Source organism: Suillus subalutaceus (assembly GCF_016647625.1).
Source record: "Suillus subalutaceus strain FC151 chromosome Unknown DFJ58scaffold_279, whole genome shotgun sequence".
Lineage (NCBI taxonomy): Eukaryota > Fungi > Basidiomycota > Agaricomycetes > Boletales > Suillaceae > Suillus > Suillus subalutaceus.
In genome coordinates this window covers 1,463-23,058 of record NW_024540528.1, presented here as the reverse complement: position 1 = coordinate 23,058, position 21,596 = coordinate 1,463, and the positions used below count along the sequence as shown (strand labels likewise).

The 21,596-nt window shown below is 48.4% G+C and overlaps 4 protein-coding genes across 4 annotated transcripts; 2 read left to right on the top strand and 2 right to left on the bottom strand.

The window, feature by feature from the left end:
* Window positions 1–7,511: 7,511 nt before the first annotated feature.
* On the bottom strand, window positions 7,512–9,214 carry DFJ58DRAFT_823843 (amino acid permease/ SLC12A domain-containing protein; the record flags this gene model as incomplete). The annotated part of the gene is made up of 7 exons (XM_041392135.1): window positions 7,512–7,541; window positions 7,610–7,930; window positions 7,991–8,319; window positions 8,371–8,446; window positions 8,506–8,718; window positions 8,769–8,988; window positions 9,042–9,214. Coding segments are annotated over 6 exons (1,278 nt in total), but the record flags the coding sequence as incomplete, so codon positions are not given.
* Window positions 9,215–10,123: 909 nt separating this feature from the next.
* DFJ58DRAFT_848188 (uncharacterized protein) lies at window positions 10,124–11,765 on the bottom strand (the record flags this gene model as incomplete). Its single annotated transcript, XM_041393593.1, has 8 exons — window positions 10,124–10,189; window positions 10,347–10,541; window positions 10,772–10,826; window positions 10,904–11,027; window positions 11,082–11,151; window positions 11,217–11,230; window positions 11,419–11,563; window positions 11,619–11,765. The coding sequence occupies 8 exons, from the start codon at window positions 11,763–11,765 to the stop codon at window positions 10,124–10,126; spliced, it is 816 nt and encodes a 271-aa protein (XP_041235601.1).
* Window positions 11,766–16,134: 4,369 nt separating this feature from the next.
* On the top strand, window positions 16,135–17,325 carry DFJ58DRAFT_848187 (uncharacterized protein; the record flags this gene model as incomplete). Its single annotated transcript, XM_041393592.1, has 4 exons — window positions 16,135–16,171; window positions 16,850–16,935; window positions 17,014–17,050; window positions 17,105–17,325. The coding sequence occupies 4 exons, from the start codon at window positions 16,135–16,137 to the stop codon at window positions 17,323–17,325; spliced, it is 381 nt and encodes a 126-aa protein (XP_041235600.1).
* A 1,857-nt stretch (window positions 17,326–19,182) lies between these two features.
* DFJ58DRAFT_634162 (uncharacterized protein) lies at window positions 19,183–19,587 on the top strand (the record flags this gene model as incomplete). Its single annotated transcript, XM_041381250.1, has 1 exon — window positions 19,183–19,587. A coding segment is annotated over one exon (405 nt), but the record flags the coding sequence as incomplete, so codon positions are not given.
* Window positions 19,588–21,596: the final 2,009 nt, after the last annotated feature.

Genomic DNA, 21,596 nt, shown 5'->3' with positions numbered 1-21,596 from the left:
GATTGAGGTCTTGTTGAGCTTTTAAAGACGGTCTAGAGGGTGCAGTATTGTGAGAGGACGTCGGTGGGAACAGCGGGGAGACCTGCCTCAGTGTTGCAGATCAAAGTACTGTTGAGATTCGAAGGAGGCGGGACGGTACGCAGAGCACGGTGTTGCCTAAGTACAAAAAAGGAAATGACTATGGAAGAGTGATGTAGTCAAAATCTCGACGAGACTTTGCCAAGACTGCTCGAGCAAGCTCCTCCAGCATGTCGTGTGGGACACGGTCCGGGAGCGTGTGTGACTTCAATACTAGAGCAAGTTGGATATATAATCCCATTTTGATCTGGGCCGACAAGTTGGGCCTAAAGGTGGAAACAAACAGTCAACAGGGGCGTCCAGCGCATGTCATTGTATCTGCATGTGTTCTGTTTCGTAGAAGTAGCAAAGCCAGTGAAAGACGAGGCCTCGACGTTGCAACAGTTGTTACTGCTGGATCCTTGGGCTTGAAATGCTGGATTTACGCATTCGCTGATGGTTGTTGTGCTGCGGGGACGAATGTGAGTGCTCTGACGTCGAGTACTAGAATAGCGGCGAACACGGACAAAACGATTGTTAACGGGCGTCGCGCGGTCTCATTGTTAAACATACAGCGAGATGAGAATAGAGCCTGGACATTTATATGTGTTCAGATCGCCGATCGAGATTACCTGTGAAAGAAGTCAACCTGTGGAGCAAACCTGGGGAGGAGTGCATGAACCGTATCAAGTATGCAACAACCACCTATCCTCGCTTTTACCAGGTAAATGAAAACAAAAAGAGAAGGGACGACGTGTGTGTAGGGTGTGCCTGCAGTATAAGACAGACTGGCATGGTATCAACAACGCCACAACCAGAGATATGTGGGTCCTGGGTGAAACCATGTCCTGAGGAGGGTCTGAAGCAATTGACTGAGCCTTGACAGCGTTCAAACAGGCATTGGACCAAACCAAGGTATGAACTTTAAAGGGGTTAGAGCAGCTCTGCGATCTGTTCAAAACGCAGCACCGCCAACTGCGAGGATCTTCTCACATTGAAAATGTCGAAGCTCCAAGCAGGTGATGGTGCTGCGACTTCGATGTCAAACACTGCGAAAAGGAATATTTGACATTTTAGTAGAATATCAGCAGGGTCCGAATGGTTGCCCAAGGTACGAACTTGGAGAGCGAAGTTTTAAAGGACAACCCTGCGGTCTACTCGAAACGCAGCGCCACCAACTGCAAGAATTCCTAGAAAGATTTTCCTTAGCATTCGCGCAGGTGATGGCGCTACGACCTCAATGAACTCCCGATATCTGGTGATGCCCCATCAAGCGGGTAGTGCCAGACATCAGGGGTACTGTGTGGGTCCGCAACGAGTCCAAGTAGACTGAAGACGCTTATTTGACAGTGGTGTTGATGGGCGGTGCTGCATTTTCCCTGCGCTGGGAGGGGGGGTACCGGTGAAAGAGATAACGGGACTGTCAAAGATACGTGGTCAGCGAGTGCTGTGTCTTTGAGGGTGGTGATGCTGTGACTCCAATTTCAGACACTGCCGAAAGGAATATTTGATTTTTTCTAGTTGAATATCAATAGTGTCCAAAGAAACATACAACAAAGCAAAGGTGCGAACCCTAAAGTAAAGCTCCGGAGAACAACTCTACAAAATAACTGTGCGACCTGCTCGAAATGCAGCGCTACCGCCTGACACGATTTCCTCACGTCTGGCTCGAGAAAAACGATCAGGCGATGGTGCAGCAGCTCCGATTTCATGTACTGCAAAAGGGAAAGGAACATTGATAGCATTCGAAGGGGCATTCATCGAAGCAAAGGTACGAACCTAGATTAAAGCTTTGAAGCGACTAGCTGAGCTATTCGAAACGCAGCGACACCAACTGCGAATATTTCTTGAAATACTTCCAGACAAATCTTCACATGTGATGGCTCTGTGACTCCAATGAACGCCTGATTTCATGGGGGGGGAGGCAAATAAGGGACCACTCTTGGTATGGAGCGTACTACCAGTGCAACATACTCGGACATTTGGCTGTGGTATTTGCCTAAGTCACAGTTCTCCTGGGGTGGAAGAGCACGTGGTAGGTGCGTAAATCCTGCGGTCTCTGACGCAGGACATTGTTTATTTGAAGGCGAAATGTCAAATATATAAAACTCGCACCGATAGCAAATCAGATCATATGCTATCCCATCTTATTGTCCATTCGTGATGCCTTGAGAGGAACACAGGTTGAGTTGAGAACGATGGTGATAGATTTCTGTCTTTGCGGCGAAGTGTGGGGGTAGAAAAAACTGGACAAAAATCATCAAGCTTCAAGTTTGTGGCACGTACTATTTACGTAAGTAATGGGTCCGGCATTTAAGTGACCGAGGCAAGCGGGACATCTCAATCGAGCTCAGGCTTATACGGGGATTCGTTTGACTCGCGTTGGTGGGACAGATCTTGTTGCTTTTCCATGCACTAGTGTTTTGAACTACGATATCTGCCAGCAGGAATCAGGGATAGAAAATAATCAAGCGAGCAATAGTGGGTCTCAAAGTTAAAATATCAAAGCAACAAAAAAAAAATATAGATCTAAAACATGACGGCTTCAAGCCGTATTGAAGCTCCGCCATAATTGATAAGATAACAAATACAAAGTACAATCGCGGGGTAATCGATAACGATGAACAATGCCTCATACCTCAGCTCGCGAACACATCCTACAAGCACTACGTACCAACCAAATAGACTTACAATTTGCTCGATACCTGGAACTAGCCAAGACCGCAATCGAAGGACTTGATGAATGGGATAGTAGTAGTAGTTCAAGTTCATCATCCAAGTCTCCAGACTCGGATGATACTCGTAGCATGATGGATGTGTCATCCATATCGTCCACCTCCTCCGTCACCGAGTCGCTTTTTTCGATGTCGGCGTCCTCTGCGACCGAGATACTAACGATGTCGCGTAGTTTCACTGAATTCAGTGACACGATCGAAGCCTTGCACGACGAAGTCGAGAAGAGTCGCGTCCTCTTCACACGTCCAAAATCGAGCCGTGCATCACAGCTCCATCTGCTGGAGGAGTGGGCGCTGGATCATCCTGAGAAATTTCGCTGTAAACTTCGCGTAGATCCCCCTGTCTTCGAGCACCTTGTTAATTTAATCATTGCCCACCCAGTGTTCCACAACAACTCCAATAACCCACAGTTGCCTATCCCGGTGCAGCTGGCAGTGTTCCTAAATAGTGCGGGTCATTACGGAAATGCGGCGACAATGGAAGACATAGCAGAATGGGCAGGCATCTCGACAGGGACAGTTTATAACTGTCACCGACGTGTAATGATCGCGCTTCTTCAGCATCATGACACCGTAATACATTTCGACCCACTTTATGAGGACGATCAGATCGAGAGGGAGAGGGCAAAGACGTGGGTCGAAGAACAAACATGCCCAGAGTGGAGGGGCGGTTTTCTCTGTGTCGACGGCACACCATTTAACTTATTTCAAAAGCCCGGATGGCACGGAGAGGGCTTTTACGATCGCAAATTGAACTACTCACTATCAGCTCAGGTATGCCATGAACTATAATGAAAAAAAAACAAACTCACATGTTCAAAAGGTCGTAATCATGCCACACAACCTGCGCATTGTCGACTATGTCATTGGAGTTCCTGGGAGTGTGCATGACTCTAACGCATTTTCGAAGGCCCGGGTTGCGCGCAATCCCCAAAATTTTTTGAGCGGGAATGAGTGGATTTGGGCAGACACAGCGTATGGCTCTTGTCCATGGTGTGTCGTGCCCTTTAAGCGGCCGGCAGCTGGCGGGTTGACCCGTAATCAAAAAACATTCAACTATCATTTGTCAAAGGTAAGACAAACCGTTGTCACACACCAATCAACTCACAACGTTTCCAGGTCCATGTTCGCTCTGAACACGGTTACGGTTCACTGAAGGGACGCTTCCAGTCCCTTCGTGAACTGCGGATCCAAATACAGACGCAGCGAGATCTTGATGAGGCAAATATGTGGACGCGGTGCTGTTTGATCCTTCATAACATGATCATTGAAATCGAAGAAAAACTTACTGCTGATGATTCATTTGGGCACTTTGCCCGTGAAGCAAGACAATGGGGTAGATGCAAAGATAGCAGGGAGGAAGAAGGTGGTGAAGATGGCGAAGACAACGAAGACGGTGCCGGAGATGAGAGCTTCATCGGTTCAGAAGGGCAGATTTTTCGGGACACACTGATGGGTCAGCTATTGCGCAGATCTGAATGAGCGATGCAAGGAAAGCGAGGGGGGCTCAATTCAAACACTTGGATACATGATTAGCTACAATGAAAAAATGGGCCTAGAAATGCAGTATGAATTTGTGAGAACGAATGAAAAACACCAAATGATTTGACGTGGGATGCATGACTGTTAGTTACCCTGACGAGACATCTCCTTCTCCAAAGCCAAGCGCTCTAACTTCACTTGCTCTAGCTTTATCTCCAATTCAAGTTGCTTCGTCCGTTCATCTGCCATAGCACGCTCGTGATTCTGAGTTGCGGTAGTACTGCAGAATATGTGTTCACGCTCCTCTTGGTGTTGACGGCCCTTGAGCTTCATACCAGCCATCTTGGACTCTAACTTGAAGCGCTTGTGTTCAGCCTTGGCGATAGATGACTCCTGGATGTGCTTAGCAAGGGACCCTGATGCCTCGTTTAGCTTTGCACTAATTTCGGATACTGCATCACGTGGCCGCTTGCGAGAGACAGATCTGCTAGATGTAGTCGAGGAAAGATCAGAATCCTGATCAGATGATGTGTGGCCAAGATGACGAGCGCCACCAGTTTTGCGTGAATGCATGGTCAGGGATTTCATCATCCGGCTTGTGCTTGCATCAGAGTCATCAGACGAGGGATCTATCTGCATGTCTTGAGAGACGGCGACCTTGGTCTTGCCTGAGGAAATGGTGGATGGTAAGGGAAATTTTCGCCGGCCGTCATCAGGTTCTGGAGAATTGAGAGAAATAGTAGGGCCTCGCTGCACTGTACAATTCGTGTTGATGGAGGATATGAATGGGCGTTGGTAGGTAGACACTGGTGGTTGAAGACCTGGGGGAGGCTGCATAACGAGTGAGGAGTTGGACGATGATGCCTGAGGCTCGGGCTGAGTGAGCCGTGGTGACGATGGATCGGTTGGATCATCCCAGTCAGGCCAGTCCCGATCTTCGCCATTGTGAGATGTGGAGGGGACATCATTATCGTCCATACGAACATCGTCATCCTTGCCCTGATTCATCCCTTCCTCAACATTGGCACGGTCTTCATCAACACCCACACGGTCTTCATCAACATCCGCATGGTCTTCATCAACATCTGCACAGTCTTCATCCATATCGGCACGGTCTTCATCCACATCCACATGGTCTTCATCATCCATCGGCAGAGCAATCTCTTTGCCCTTGCCTGTCCCAAAGAGACTTGCGGCCTCGGCCGCAAAATCCTGGCCTGGATCAGCCGTCGAAAATGAGGTGTTGTATGCAGGATTGGTTCTCCACCACCCATGGAGATCGACCCACCATGGGAATGGCACCAAGAGCCGGTCTAGAACACCTTTAGAGTGTATGCTGGCATCAGAAAGGAAAGTACAAACCAAGTATGCTCTTCATCTTCTCATCTCCGTTGATAGCCTCAAAAGACAGACCAGCACCAGTCTGGCCGAGTTGCATGTTGATTTCGTTATACTTTTTGCGTAGCCTAGTAAAGTAGCTAGTTAGTGGCCAGATCGGTACTGATATTTGTTGTGGTCATAACCAGGACTCACGATGTAAACCGACTTTGAATGGGCTTCGTAAAGGCAAGGGGATGCGCTCTAAAGTATTCCCTAACCTTCGGATCTTCATCATGTTGGAAAATGGTTGTCGCAAGTTGCTGCAGGTATGCATTCTTCTGTGTCGTCATTTGTTGGCGTGTGCGCCCTTCCTCTTTTGCATCCTTCGTAGAATCTGAGAAGATTTTGAGTCGAGCCTCCTGGTTGACTTTGCACCATTCAATAAGGCGAGCGGTGCGTGGACTATTTTTCTTGTCCCAGTGTATGGTAGGTGGTTTGGATCGCTCTCCTGCTCCTGCGCTGATTGGCGGGCTAGCACTTGGAGGAGTAGAAGATTCGGTGACCAACCCATGACTACCACGCTTCGCCGGACGACCTCGAGATCCACGTCCATGACCACTAACAACCCCAGCCATGATGATTACAACGACGACGACGGCGACGATGGCGACGACGGCAACGGCAACGATTATGTTCCCGAGTATGCACTGGCACTGGCTCTGTCGGAGTCTGAAGGTGCCGAAATTTTCAAGTGATGCCGAAGTTTTTTATTTGTTTGTGAGTTTTGTATTTCACTTTGAGACCCATTAATGTCATGACTCATCATCGTGACCATTTTGGGATCATTCTCTCGTTGACACCCAAGAGGAGCTTTTACTTCACACCAACAACGTTAACAAGCAGTTAAATTCTTTGAGATGAACTCGTTGACGAAGACCTCCGAGTCATCCTCCAAGAATTAACTGCTTGAAGCTTCACTCCTCAAGGCCTCAGGAGTCAGAATAGCCCATCGGCCCATCAAATACTGCGATCCCAAATCTTGGTCCAAATTCAAACATGCTACGCTACAGACGCTCCGAGTCACGTTCAGATGGCAATATCAACAACTCACTTGGCCACAAATATGAATACCACTCCAATGACACTCCTACGTTCAGCACGAAAAGTAGCAACGGCTACACGCAACGTGACAGCCCGCGGCCGAACGACTATTCACCCAGATGGATCATGGTAGGGATTAGTGCCATCAGTCCAGGTTATTCTCGATCTTACAAAGTCATCGATACAGGTGATATGGGGTATTTAATATTTGAAGAAGCAGATGCAAACCTGAACCATCCTGCGATGGCACTCTTGAGGACCGCTGAGTATCTGCAACAAGTCTGAATACAGTGGTGGAGCACTCACCTATTGCAGCTCTTGCAGATGTCGCCCAAGTCGCATTTATCCTGAACAGGGAGAAGTGAACCTGTCAAAATAGGTAGTCATCGAGTGGATGTGGCGGTATCTTGACTCTGGGTCCTGGGACGGGTAGTGAGTCAGACTCTAGTCTCCAACTCTGACATCAGGCAGGGGCGTAGCCTTGTTTGAGGCAGACCCGTCACATTCGACACTACATGATTATCGAAGTCGCTTCAAAAGCACCCGGAGATAGACAAACGAACGTGATGTATGTGTAGCTCCTCAACGATACTTGCGAAATCTGCGATGTCAGGCCTCACATAGGCGCTTCGTGGCACATAATGCCTATGATGAGCACAGGTTATATTGGTAGAGTTGACAGTGAGAGAGAGAAAATCTACGAGTCTATATTTATATACCGCAACAAACAACATAAACTGTTAAGACGCGGTGCTCTGTGAGCTGTCCAGGGGAATAGTGTATGATAGTAAGGAGAAAGGTGTGGTACGAGTAGTCATTGATAGAGTTGGCAGTGACATACAACAAACAACCAAGTATGTCGGATAATTGAAAGCTTACAAACAAGTGATATAATTGACGATCATCAATGGGCTCCAGGTCTTATTGCAGGTATAATTACAACTACGAATGAGGCGACGTTAGTGATGTCAAAAATTGCCAAGTGGAGCAGCTATGCTCACCAGCCATTTCCAGAATGCTTCCATCTTATTCTTTGGTGGGGGTTCGTCGTATGAATCCGCCACGATTTCAGCTAGATCGCTCTTGAAGTCCATGTCCTTCGCAGCAACAGGCTTGATGCCATAGTAGTAGCGAGCGCCAACGTACATAATTGGCCAGGTAATAAACAGGAGGTAGTTGGTGACGAAATTTGCAGTATTCCACTCTCCTTTGAGGAAGACGCTCCATCCGCTGAACTAGAGAGTAGAGGGATAGTCAGTCTAAACAGTATTAGCGGGTATCAAAAATTGACATACAAAACAGATGGTGATCGTTGAAACGACTCCCCACCACGCTGCGTATGGCTGCAGATTTGTGTAGTAAGGGAGCGTCTTGCGGTCGATGCCTTGGGCCTGCATGCCCTTGTAGAAGCGGAGATACGTCACCGAAATACCAAACCACGACATAAGGCCAGCGACAGATGACATGTTGGCAAGCCAGTTAAACACTGCGCCCGCACTTGTGGACACAGCCATGAAGGCAAGAAGGGAGAAAGAGGCGCTGAAGAGGACGGCAACGTAAGGCGACCCGTTGCGCGTGGTTTTAAGGAAGTACTTGGAAGCATTTCCTGAGGCTGCAAGACCATCTACGAAGTACGTTAATTTCGATGAGTTGGCTGCCAGATAAGCATACGTACAAACCGCACGAGACGCAGTGTACAAGTCACTAGATGCAGCGGACCATGCCGAGGTCAATAAGCAAGCATTGACAATCTGATTTGAATCGCAATGAGAAATTTCGAGGTAAAAAAGGAAAGACATGTGCAGCTTACTGAGGGAAGAGATTTAATTCCGGCTGTTTCGATAGCAATGACGAATGGAGACTGGGCGGTTCCACTGTTCAATTGCAGTAATGGGTTGTTGGATGGTACAAGCAGACCAATGACGAGTGTGCCACCGATGTAGAAAAGTAATATACGGATGTATACTCGACGGATGGCTTTGGGCAAGGTACGACGAGGATTCTTTGCTTCTCCAGCAGCAATCTAGGTGACATTCGTGAGCAATGGATTGACAAGCTTAGAATATAACGTACAGCAACAATCTCAGTTCCAATGAACGAGAAAGCAGCCTGCGTCAAAACGGCCCACCAGCCAAGGAATCGTCCCTTGACACCTCCGATACCATTATACTGAACGAATGGTCCAGGATTTTTCCAGTAGCGGAATCCAATACGATCATGGTTTGGGCCACCTCCCAAATCGATGATTATACCGAGAATAATAAGACCGGTGATTGTGATGACCTTGATAGATCTGTGGTAATCTCAGAACTGATACGAGATCGGGATATAGTACTCGGTACGCACGCAAATATGAATTCCGCCTCGCCGTAAGCGCCAGTACCGAGCATATTGATAGTGAGGACGACGACAAAACACATGATAACCCATACTGAGTTATTGACAGTGTCATTCCAATAGTTTATCAATAATGCAGAAGCAGCAATCTCGGCTGGGACGATAACAAATGTCAGCAGGCGCGCTAAGAAAATGCATTAAACTCAAGTACAAGGTGCTAAAAAGCAAGAGGTCAGTGATCGCGAGAAATGAACGAGGAAGAATGGGACGTACAGGAAATCATCCAGCTATACCAGTAATTCCAACCCAAGGTAAAAGAGAATGCAGGGTCAACAAAGCGCTCGGCCAGTTTGATGTGACCGCCAGGTATAGGCAGGAAAGCAACCTACGGAAACGAGGATCAGGCATGTGATCTATGTCTGGAACGTGCAGCAAGCATACCATTTCTCCCAAAGTGATCATAACACTATAGACGATGGTGCCCATGACTATGTAGCCGAGCAACAGACCGATGGGGCCCCCATACATCAGAGAGTCTGCGGTTCCAACAAAAAGACCGGTGCCGATGACACCACCAATACTTGACGGAGGTGAGGATTGACCAAAAAAAAAAAAAAAAGTCAACACACCTGATCATGGCGATGTGACGATTCTCGAGTTTACGTTGCAGGGCGTGCCGCGGGGGGGCCTGAATAGACTCTGCATCATGGTCTGAGACGTCAGAGAATTTGCCTTTGCTAGTGTGATAAGCAGTAGCGTCTGTCTTTTCGACACCCATTGTGGAAAGCCCTCGCGAGAAGGTAGGAGGAAAGAGATAAGACTTGAACTCAACCACGACTCATAGATATATGAGCGTCTGGGGAGCCATCCGAGTCAGTGAGGTCCATCAGCGAACTGGTGAGGAAAGCAGCAGGCCATATATCGTAATACATGGCACATAATCGCCATAGTTTGCACAATTCTGTTATCGACGGTCGATCAGGAATCAAAAGAATCGGAGACGTCGGAGTAGGTACGAACGCAATATTGAGAGGGTGTCAGGGTGACGAAGCGACGCAGCGACATCGGCCGAGGTTCATCGAGTTAATGTCTCATTTCCATGATTCCTTCAAATCTTCCTCTACCCGTAGTATGAACATATAGCTCGTCATCGCAGGCTATAATGTCACAAGAATGGGCTAAGAAGCACTCGAGGTTTCTAATGCAACAACTGCAAGGTTGCTAAGTTGATGATTAGCATTACTATATATGGAATCTAATGCATTGTGGCGCTTCGGTGATCGTACCTGGTGATTCCGTGTTCCTGACACGTACCGCCGCCTTCCATTCCGCCGCCAGCTCCAATGCCTTCAGGATCGCTGGCGCTACCCTCAGTAGTTGCCATACATTCGACCGTCCGGACTCCTGTACCGTTCTGTTACCTTCTGCATATCCTGCAACCCTTCCGTACCTCCCGTTCACCCAATGCACACGAACACAAACAAGACTGCTGGTCCCTGGAACGACTGGCTGTATATATTTCGAGGGAACGGCAACAATGGGTATCGACACCATTCAAAAAGGCAGCGCAGAACATAGTAGCCCACAATTTGTGCGCCCTCGAATATTGTCTCAGCCATTGGAGCTTCAGATGGGAATGGAATGGATGTGGCGGATCTGATGTCCCACCCACCAGATCATACCTTTCGCTCTCTAAAATACACCCGACATCTCTAATCTTGCACATCCAGAGCGCTCACGATTGTCGACATGCTCCGTGGTTGCAACGGAGCGAGTACAATCAAGGGAGGTTTCCTGTAGTCGCGGCAGTTCTTTACATATGAACACGAACATGTTATTGCTTCATTTTTGAGGATGGGGATACAACGAACGTAAAAATCATAGTATAGATTGTCGCAAAAATGATATCAAGAAGTAAGAAGTGGGATATGTTGAGCTCATCGTCACCAACAATGAGCGCGGTTGTATTACATAATGCAGGTTCGTGCGCAGGCGCTTTGTTTGGCAAGGTAGAGGAAGTTCAACATGATCAACTTGGGCCTGAGATACATTGGCGATTGAAGATCGGGATGTACTGCTCTAGCCAAGCGAGGCAGCAGGTCTGCTTGTTAGCACATTGCTATGCATCACAGTACATGCTAACGAGCAAAATTATTGTAAGACTAATGAGCAGACTTAACGCACCATATACCCAGGGACTGGTGACTGAAAGACACAGCGAAAACATGGAAGCGTAAAATAACTAAAAGCAAAGGTGAGTTAGTTGTCCAAATGCCGCCATGCTAGCTGTATTGGTGACCATTAGCGTGTGGTGGAGATGCACAGCAGACAAACGACACGATCTGAGCCGACCACGGGATGGGTGGTGATTGTGCGGCCGCTGTACCTGGAGCAGAAGGTGTCGTGGATGTTGAGGCATCGGCAGGTTGATTGTGCGATGATGACGCCTGGGCTTGGCGGTGCGATTGGGTTTGTTGCTCATATGCTCGTTTTGCCTTCTCGAATTGTGGCCCCCGAGCAACAACCAAAGTCTGAACAGAAATCATTAAAACACGGCGATTGTAAACGCAGTAGGGAGCGACATACCTGCTTATCACGCACTGCAGCCACTTCGACTATAGGAGGATAGCTTGAGCGTTGCGTGAGTTGGATTTCTTCGTTGGTGTGGGGGTGAGAGCGGAAGAGTGAGGACAGCCAGCTGATGAAGGCGTCTGGACGTGAACTCGAAGGCATTGTGGGATGGGGCTCGCCTTCTTCGTCAGTGTTGGGTCGAGATCGGGACAAAAGTGAGGAAAGGTGAGCTAGGAGCACATGTGGATCTAACCGCGAAGGAGTGGAGGTTTGCTGAAGTTCGTCTGGTGCATCATTTTCCGGTGGAGAGCGGTGAATGGATAACGACAGGTGAGCGAGAAGTGCGTGAAGATGGAACACCGAAAGCCTTGAGCGTTGCGGAGGTTCGGGTGTTTCACCATTTTTGGGTCGAAAGCGGTGGAGGAGCGAGTGAGCAGTGCATTTAATGAGGGTGTGCACCACCCATTAATTGGAGAGGACTAAGAGCCTAGATAAGAACTAAGTAATAGAAATACTGATTACGCACATCAACATCGTCAAAAAACGTCGGTGAGAGTTCATCAGGACCGCCAAACTGGTCAGGACATTGCGTAGCATCAGTCTAGAATGTTACTACTATAATGAATTAGAAGGATTGGAAACACGGCACGTACTTCCAAAAATGACTTGTTATCGAGCGAAGAGCGGGGTATGTGCTGTAATTCTGAATCATCTTGAGATGCCTGCAGTTCAAGTCTATCTTTCGGTTAACAGCAGACATGCATCAGCGAGAGAAAGCGGGTGATATGTTGACACTGACAAGATTGGTACCAGTGAAAAGTAGGTCTTCAAGGCCAGTTTCTTTGAGGATGGCGTGAACGCCCCATGTATACGCGTTTTCGTTCCTGCAAGTAGTACTACTTAGCACCTTTCCATCAGCGGAACTCAAGTCCGTTTTAGGAGGCTGCTGCCGTGTCAAATATCCTAATCGGGACTAATGAACCGGAGATAAGCTTCGGAATTCCTGTCCGAAGTTCATGCCAAGTGTTTATGTGCATCCCAGATTTTTACATCGTCTCCACCCATCTTGACATCCAAGACTCTTGCCATCCCATTCCAGGATCCACTCACCACTCGCTCACCATCTACAGTGAGGCGGTGAGACACACCCATGCCGTATGTGTATGGTATTGGGCACTCCAGTACAATGCCCACACAACATGGGTGTGTCCTGCACATTTCGAAATGACATTCCTGCGATCGTCTCGACGTCCCAAAACTTCGCAGCGCAATCGCTGCCTCCGCTTGCAATTGTCTTACCGTTTGGAGACAATGCCACGGACCACATATTGTTTCCCCCTTCCCGCCAGTCCTCGCCTGTCTGTGTGCCACTCTCCAGGTCCCATAGTCGGAGTGAGCCGTTCAATGAGCCTGTGATGATGTGTTGTCCGCCAGGCAAGTGCACAACAATGTATACCCCGCCGGTATGACCTCGTATTGTCTGGCGTGGCGTCATCACTGGCGTCATACTGGTGGATGAAGACATGGTGTGCGCTCGGAGGTTCAAAGTTTAACTACGGCTGCTTGTAGATTATACATGAAAGAAGTCTGCCGGGATCAATTCGAGCCCGCGCAAGAGATCTTTGTGGGTATCCGATGTCGCTGGTAAGAGAATCGTCAGTTTTAACCAGCACAAGAGTATTACTCATGGGAAGCACTGTTCAGACGAACCCGCACACGATCACCAGCGATCAATGAGTGTTTGGTTGGGAGTTAAGGAAGTCGGGCGGTCGTTCGTTCACACGGCTTCATTACTGTGCAGAAATGATTACTGTGTAGATGGAGCGCTCAGGCCTGCGACCGGCCCTACGTGTATTTTCCCATATGTCAGGACTACATTGACGCCTCTAACAAATATTCGAAAACGTCCCGCGCTCTCCATTCCGCACGACTTATGTTCGGACTCGATGCCGTCAACATTTCAGGATTGATACAGGCTGAACATCCCATGCGTACGCGTTTTCGTTTGCGCGACCAGTTGCTAGCACCTTTGCATCAGTAGAAAGGAGGGCAAATGATTTTCGTGCTGGAAGCCGAGGGGTGGTCCGACTGTTGTACGACTGGGAGGTTTGTGTCGAGATTTGCTGTTTTGTCACGTGATGCACGCGCAAAGCAGCGGTTGTTCTGAGATAGTCTGAGATGGCGGGGTGGATGTGACTTCCAATGGCGATCTGCCAAGTGGCAGTGTCGATTAGGATAATCGAGCTGAATGAACCGGAGATAAGCTTCTTTCCGTCCGATGTCCATGCCAAATTGCGAACCCAGCCATCGTGTTGAGGCGCTTGCCCACATCCCTTATTTGTACAGCGTCCTCCGAGGCTCCTCGCCATCCAGTAAACCCGCTACAAGGACGATCTCCCAGATTACGCCAGCTGTCCATTCAATCTCGGGAATCGCGACCCCAGCGTTCTTCAGCATCACGAAATACAACAATGATGACGACGACAAAGGGTAAAATATCTAGTATCTATTTTTCGTATGCTCATTATATATTAAGTAGTGTGCAAGCTACGTTTTAGGTAGATTATGTTTTGTGCGAAGGGGTCTTAGGTGTGGGCGGTAGGCATGGGCGACGCGAGCATCCCTACTAAGTGACGCGGCACTTGCACCCTACCTCAGAAATTAAAATAGCTACGTCCAATTTTCATTTTTCTTCTGACCCACGTGGCTGACGAGCTTTGACAACTTGAAGTTGTTTCTTAACCACTATCCCTGCGCTCCCCTCAGAAATGGCCATGCACCAAGAACGCTCAGCAGCAGTTGTCAATGTTGGATCATGCAAATACTCGGTAATTTGCCACAGCGATTATCCTTCCCTGCGATCACTACGACCCGCGGGCTCAATTTGACTATCACCAACTTCGTGCGCCTTGCTCGCGGATTTCCAAGGTGATGTATTTCATCATCATTATCAGAGCTGCATGCTCGATATAAAACATCCTCCCAACATAGTTTCAGCGCTAACAAGAACATGTATAAAATCAACGCGGTTGAGTTGAAAAGGCCTCAGAGACGAACGCCCCCTGTTGCAGTGAGTGACACTCGTACGCCACACTATTCGCATTTCATTGAACCGACATATAATAGCTCCTGTGAGACTTTGTGACAGCAACTTCGCGCACATTGCACAATTAAACTTTTCGTCCGTGTGGTTTTCCTAGCACGGTCACATCATAGGCTGAAGCATAGTTATACCAGATACCATGAAGCTTGTTCAAATCATTTACCTCACAATCCTTGCCGCTTCCAGTGTCGCCGCCAGTGGCTCTGGGGTGTCGGTAGACGTTACTCCCCAAGAAACCACGACCTTGTAGGGAATTGTATTCCCCTGGCGACGGAAACCCCTTTTCTTTACATCTGACCATAACCCATATTACATTGCTACCCTGGAACGCCACCCCCTTGGTACTAACATATAAACACCCGTTCGGTTCATACTGTCAGTAGCAGAGTAGTTGTGTACATATTTCCCCATCTCGAAACTCACTTCAATCCTATCTCTCACTTCGAACTTGCACAATGTAGTGCACTTACATCCTCCTCGGTAGTGGTACACCTCTGAACCACTTTCGGACCACCCGACAGGGACGGTGCCTTACCGTGGGACCCGGACGTGCTGGCAATGTTGCAGCCCGATTAGTTGAACCTCTCGGTCATTTTTGCTCTCAAATTGACTGTCTCGATAAAAACAAAATGTGCGTCGTATACCGTTTTCCAGAAAGATAGTAGTGTACAAACCAGGGACATGGCTTCTGTTCATGACATCATTGATGGATGTCAGAACACCAGAGATACTGTAGCTATGAGTATCAGTACATGGGCTCTCTGACGCTGCACACTTTCTCTAGGCACTCATGTGTCATGTCATTATGCTGACTTATGACATGAACACAACTGCATCACTAAGCGCAGTAGCTGGGAAGGCATTGCTCGTAATGCGCTAGTGCGAGGAGTAAAACTGGTGACAGTAGAGGTCGAAGACGTGACTCAACGAGATTGTTCTGAGATGACATCTGACGCGTGACGAAGTGCTTGTACAGTCATGGTATTGATATCGTTGTTCAATGTCATCGGAGTCGGGTGTGTTTCACATGTCCGATGGCAGCTGATGATTCAAACACAGCGGATAAAATGAAGTGGGGGAGTTTCTTTCCAACAATTACAATTGAAGGGGCCAAGGCGTTGGTTAACACGATAATCTGTATGATAGGACTGAGCAAAGCATATAGACGGATGAATGTAGAATACAACAAGCCGAAGGTGCAGGTGATGAGTTAGTTCCTCAACGATACTTGAGGAGTCTAGGGTTGGCCCTCGCATAGGCTCTTCAGGCAAGTAATAATTAGGATGACACAGCAGAAGTGTAGTGTTGGGATGGGAACTCACGCATGAAAGACTCGTAGACTTGTGTCGAAGGGGGTAAATATTGTAAGGAGACAAGCCAGATGAGTTGGCCCGGGAGCTTCCCGGTTATCGAATCATTTTGACGATAATGTATCTGGAAAGCACCGATCAACCGGCATATGTCCGTGAGTGGGTGGGGCAGTATATAGGTGAGGTTGTAAGCGATTATAGATAAATTGCGAGATTAGCAAGAGGATCATGCTAATTGTAGAGAATGTTCGGATCCATCGGCCCATTAGCTATACTTATGGGCAGATTACCGCGGTCAACGAAGCTCGTCATCTATATTTCTTATGGCCAGTGGGATGTGCGCATCGTAAAATGAGCCTGGGTCACAATGCAGATAAGCCTATGTTTTTGGGGCCAAATGAAATTGACATGGCAAATATTGCTATGGGCATTCGAGGGCATTCGTGTCAACTTTCAAGGCGTCAGTGCTGCGTTATGTAATGACACGTCACACTCACATGTGCATCACGCTGCAGCTACGCCCATTTCATTTCTCTTCTGACTCACCTGGTTGACAAGCTCTGACAACTTGAAGGTGTTGCTTGATCAGCATCCCTGCGCTCCAGCTCAGAAATGACCACGTTGAGGCTCCAAGAACGCAGCAGTGGCCAATATTTCAATTTGATCTTGGGCAAATACTCATTTGCTGATTGTCCTTCCTTGCAATCCGCTGGCTTGATTTAACATGGGTTTGATTTGATTACCACCAACTTGGCGCGCCTCAGGTTTGCGTGGCGATTTCCAAGTAGATGGATCTCATTAACAGAGCTGCATGTCTTCTCGTTGTCTCTGAGTAAGTGCTCTCAGCGCTGACGAGAACAAGTATAAAGTCAACACGGTTGAGTTGAAAAGGCCCCAGAGACGAACGCCTCCTGTTGCAGTGAGTAGCCCTCTTGTGTCACACTACGTGCATTTCATCGAACCAATATATAATAGTTTTTCTAAGACTTTGTCATAGCGACTTCGCGCACATTGCACGATCAAACTTTCCGTGGGTGCGTGGTTTTCCTAGCATGGTCGTATCACAGGCTGATGCATAGTTATACCAGATATCATGAAGCTCGTTCAAATTGTTTACCTCACAGTCCTTGCCGCTGCTAGTGCCGCTGCCGGCGCCATTGTGGTGAAGGCAGCAGCTCGTGCCGAAAGCATGTCCTGCCCAGGCGCGTGCTCCTCTCAACCACCTTTGAACTGCCCGACAGCGACGGCACCTTATGAATGGAGCCCTATATGCTGGATGTGCTGTAGCGGCGATAGCTCAAGGAGTTGATTGAATCTGAGGTTAACTCGGTCATTTTTGCTCTTTTTTCTAAAAAAAAATTCCAATTTATGTCCTTTGTAGAGTGGGACTCTATGTAGGACAGCATTTTTGCTCTTAATACAAGTAAAACGTGTGTCGTATGCCGTTTTTGAATACTTAGCACAGATAAGACCTCTCGGTGAAGCACAAACAGAGACGCACCGTTGGCTCTCCTCTGACCCGCGTCCCTGACAGGCTCTGACAACTTGGAGGTGTTACTTGACCAATATGCCTGCGCTCCGCTCAGAGATGGTCGACGGCCGTTCATTGATCTGAAGCCATGGTCCATGTAGTGGATCGTAGTTGGCTTCAGTATGTTCATCGTAATCGCACTCGCACAAGCAAGTATAGGTTCTAATCGTTTACTCCGTATCTACTTCTATTCATTCGAGTATACCAGGGTTACTATACTCATTTTCCAGGGCGTCTTTGACCTTCATCCCCTTCTGAAATCTATTGGCAAGTTGAGTCGTCGTACTGTGTTCCACTGATTGTTCGATGCCTGTTTGTGCGCTAATTGCATGCTGAGCTTGTTCACACAAACGTCGACGATCAGCTGAGAGGCACTCTCGAGTCTCGACATCCCATTTTCCCACTTGTCTTTCACTCCGCCTTGCTTGGTGTTTTCCCTTTATTTCCTTGCTGCACAGGTCTCATTTTGTTTGGCAAGACTGACATGTTTTTACTTATCTTCCGCTAGCTGTCACAATCAGCGCACTCTTGAATGCTGTTAAGAATCAGGTTACCTGGGCATGTGTTCTATTTGGTAGCATGTGGTTCGGCATTGCCGCGCATCCCATTCTAAAGAATGGTAATACTCCTGGTGTTTTTTGATGGAACCCATGGTATAAAGTATACACTTCGAATTCTACTAGAGCTCGAGCCCGTGTCATTGACTTCTTCAAATTCGTCATATGTAGGTCTATTCGCCATATTCTGGCGCTTGCTCTTCGACAATCAGCTTACAGCCTCTTCGCCCCGGTCCCCTATCTTGTCAAGCACTCGACACAAGATCTTACGGGCCTTGCTGCCTGCACTGTGAAGTAAGATGCCTGTTTCATTTTGTCAACAGTCAGGTCAGTCGTGGATTTAAAGTTTTACCTACGTCACTATGTCGTAATTTCCTTTTTTTGCACTCAGGGGCCCGAGATCTATAATGCTATAAGCAGGCACTCTCTGCTCGTGCTTCGCAATCCTTATTACTTAACACCCGTCACTGACCACCTCGAACTATGTCCAACACATATTCAGACAACCCAGTTGCTCTTTATCCCTATCCCCATCCTGGCAACAACACCTCAGAGGACCCTGCGAAGGCGAGTGTCAGCCCACCTTCTACATTGCACAAAGAGACCAAAAGCTAACTCCCAAAACTTACCAATGACCGGAAACCACAGACTGAGTCCCGTGCACTACCCTCTGACAACTGTGTTGGAATCTGAGAGATCCGAGTCGAAGAAGGCCGAAGGATCCGAGATAGGAGCAGGGGGAGAATGAGAGGTACGAGCGCACGCCAAAATGTGACAGGACGAGCGACAGAGTGACATCAGCTCGTGTCCTGCAATTTCTTATGTTTCTCTTTTATATATGTCAGCAAAAGACTCACTTAGTATAAAAGCGCCAGTGGTAGCGCACGAGCATCTCAGTTCCTTCCAAGTGACTGAGATGTGAGTCAGATCCATCACCTATACATATCAAAGCTAATCCTACGTAGTGTACTTGTCTTATAGGTAGATGTGTTGTTAACAGAGTTCCTTCCAAGTGACTGAGATTGTACTTGTCTTATAGCGTTAAGCGCATCCCTACTTCGTCTACTCACTAGAGGTTATGAGCCCTGGCTCGATCATGGATACTACACTCCCCAGCACCAACTCAAGCCTGTTTTCCGTCCCCAAACTTGCCGAAGATGGCTCGAATTGGATAACCTATAAGGAAAGGACGTTAATGGCGTTAGGGGCTAGAGGTCTGATGCGATATACCGAGGGTCGAGCTACCAAGCCATTGCCGTTCGCCGTAGATGCGTCGACAAAGGCTCTAACGAAGGCTGATGGGACAGTGCCTACGCAGGCCGAGATCGACGAGCTTGATAAGAAGATTGACGAATATTACCAGAAAGACTCACTGGTAAAGCAACAAGTCTTCAGCACCATAACTGATAGATTATTGCTGCGCGTTCAAAACCTGAAGGACGCTTCGGAAATCTGGAAAGAGATATGTCAGATCCATGAAGGCAAGACCGAGCTTGTGCAAATTGACATGCGCAGGCGTATGCAGGAGACGAGGTGCGACGAGGGAGGAGATGTAAAAGGCCACTTTGCCGAGCTGCTGAGATTGCGAGAGTCACTCACGGGTATGGGTGTCGACATCGTCAATACAGATTTCCATGCCATCATCCTAGGCTCACTCCCCGAATCATATTGCCCCCTCCTATCTTCTATCAGTGCAACCGCAAAGATAACGAAGACCCCACTCACCTCCAATGAGCTCATTAGCATCATAACGGAAGAGTATGAGCATCATATCCTCACTGAACGCCGACCTGGTAAAAAGGGCGGCAGTGCTCTCTCTGCTAGAGAAGCCAAGGGAAAAGGGCGAGCATCAGCGTCTTCCTCCTCCAGTAAAGCAAACCTGGACATCACCTGCTTCAATTGTGAATGCAAGGGCCACTATAAAACCAATTGCTGGCGTCCAGGGGGAGGAAAGGAGGGCCAAGGGCCAAACCAGCAGAGGAAGAGGGGGGATAAGGGTCAAAAGCAGGCCGCCAATTCGGCAGCCAAGACATCTGAGCCCCAGGACCAGTTTGCTTTCGTCACGTCAGACTTGGCAAGCGTGGCGAAGGATCTAAACATACATGTTGAGAAGCGAGGAGCCATCATGGACTCGGGAGCAATGTCCCATTTTTGCCCCGACCGGTCCAAATTCTCGAACTTTGTCACCATTCCTCCCCAGAAGATCCATACGGCCGACGGTTCGACACTTAATGCAGTAGGACGAGGTGATGTAGAAATAGAGCTGCCCCTGGGTGATAAGCTGCACCAATGTTACCCTCAAAAACGCACTCTACGCACCGAAAATGGCGTTCACGCTGATATCCACCACGAGAATCACCTCAGTGGGCCTCGCTGTCCTCTTCGAAGGTCGAATGTGCCAGATCCTCTCGCAAGGGCCGGAAAAGGCGTGTCATCGCTGAGATCCCTCAGGTCGAGGGCCTGTATAGTGTCGCCGGAAAGTGTCAGGAGCATCATGCCCATCTGGCCAAGACCAAACTCACCGTTAATGAGGTCCACCGCACGCTCGGCCACGTCTCCCAGACTGCAGTCCTAGACGCAGTTAAAAAGGGCCTTATAACAGGTGTTGAGGTCGACACCACGTCCAAGCCCGAATTCTGCGACATCTGCATTAAAGCAAAGTCAGCCAGGAAGCCGTTCCCTGAGGAATGCACCAGCCGTGCACTTACCTATGGGGAATTGGTCCATACAGACCTATGGGGCCCAGCCCAGATGACCAGCATCGCCGGAGCGCTCTATTATATCAGTTTTACGGAAGACTATAGCCGTCAAACGAAGCTACACTTCCTAAAGCTCAAGAGCGAGGCACTCACCGCCTTCAAGGCCTATGAGGCTTGGCTTGGAAGACAGTCGCCTGGAGTGCGCCTTCTTAAGGTCCGGTTGGATTGAGGAGGGGAATACCTAAGTGCCGAATTCGACCAGTACTTGCGTCAACTGACCGTCCACGACTCACCTCAACAAAACGGCGTGGCGGAACACCTTAATTGAACCCTGGTGGAGCATGCCAGAGCGATGCTCCTGGCAAAAGACTTGCCTAAATATCTGTGGGCAGAAGCTGTGAACTACGCAACCTGGCTAAAGAACCGCTGTAGAGATTCACATTTCTCCAGGCTCATATGGGCCAAATTCACGGCCTTTCACGATGCACTCAATATCCTTGCAACGCGCGCTTTGGCGCGTACCAGCGCGTTCGAGTGCGTTCGAGCGCGTTACGGTGCACTTCGTCACATTTCCTTAGTATCTGTCGCCTGTCCTCCGCATGTCCCGTCCTAGTCCTCCAAGGTCCATTGGTGCGTTTTCCCTTCTTCAGAACTCATACTCTGTCACGCAGGACACTAGTACTTATCATCATATCTCGTTATGGACCCTGACTTACCTCACCATTTACCTTAGTACTTCCTATTCGGCTCCGAGCCATGGGAACTCGCTTAGCATACCTACATGTCACCATGT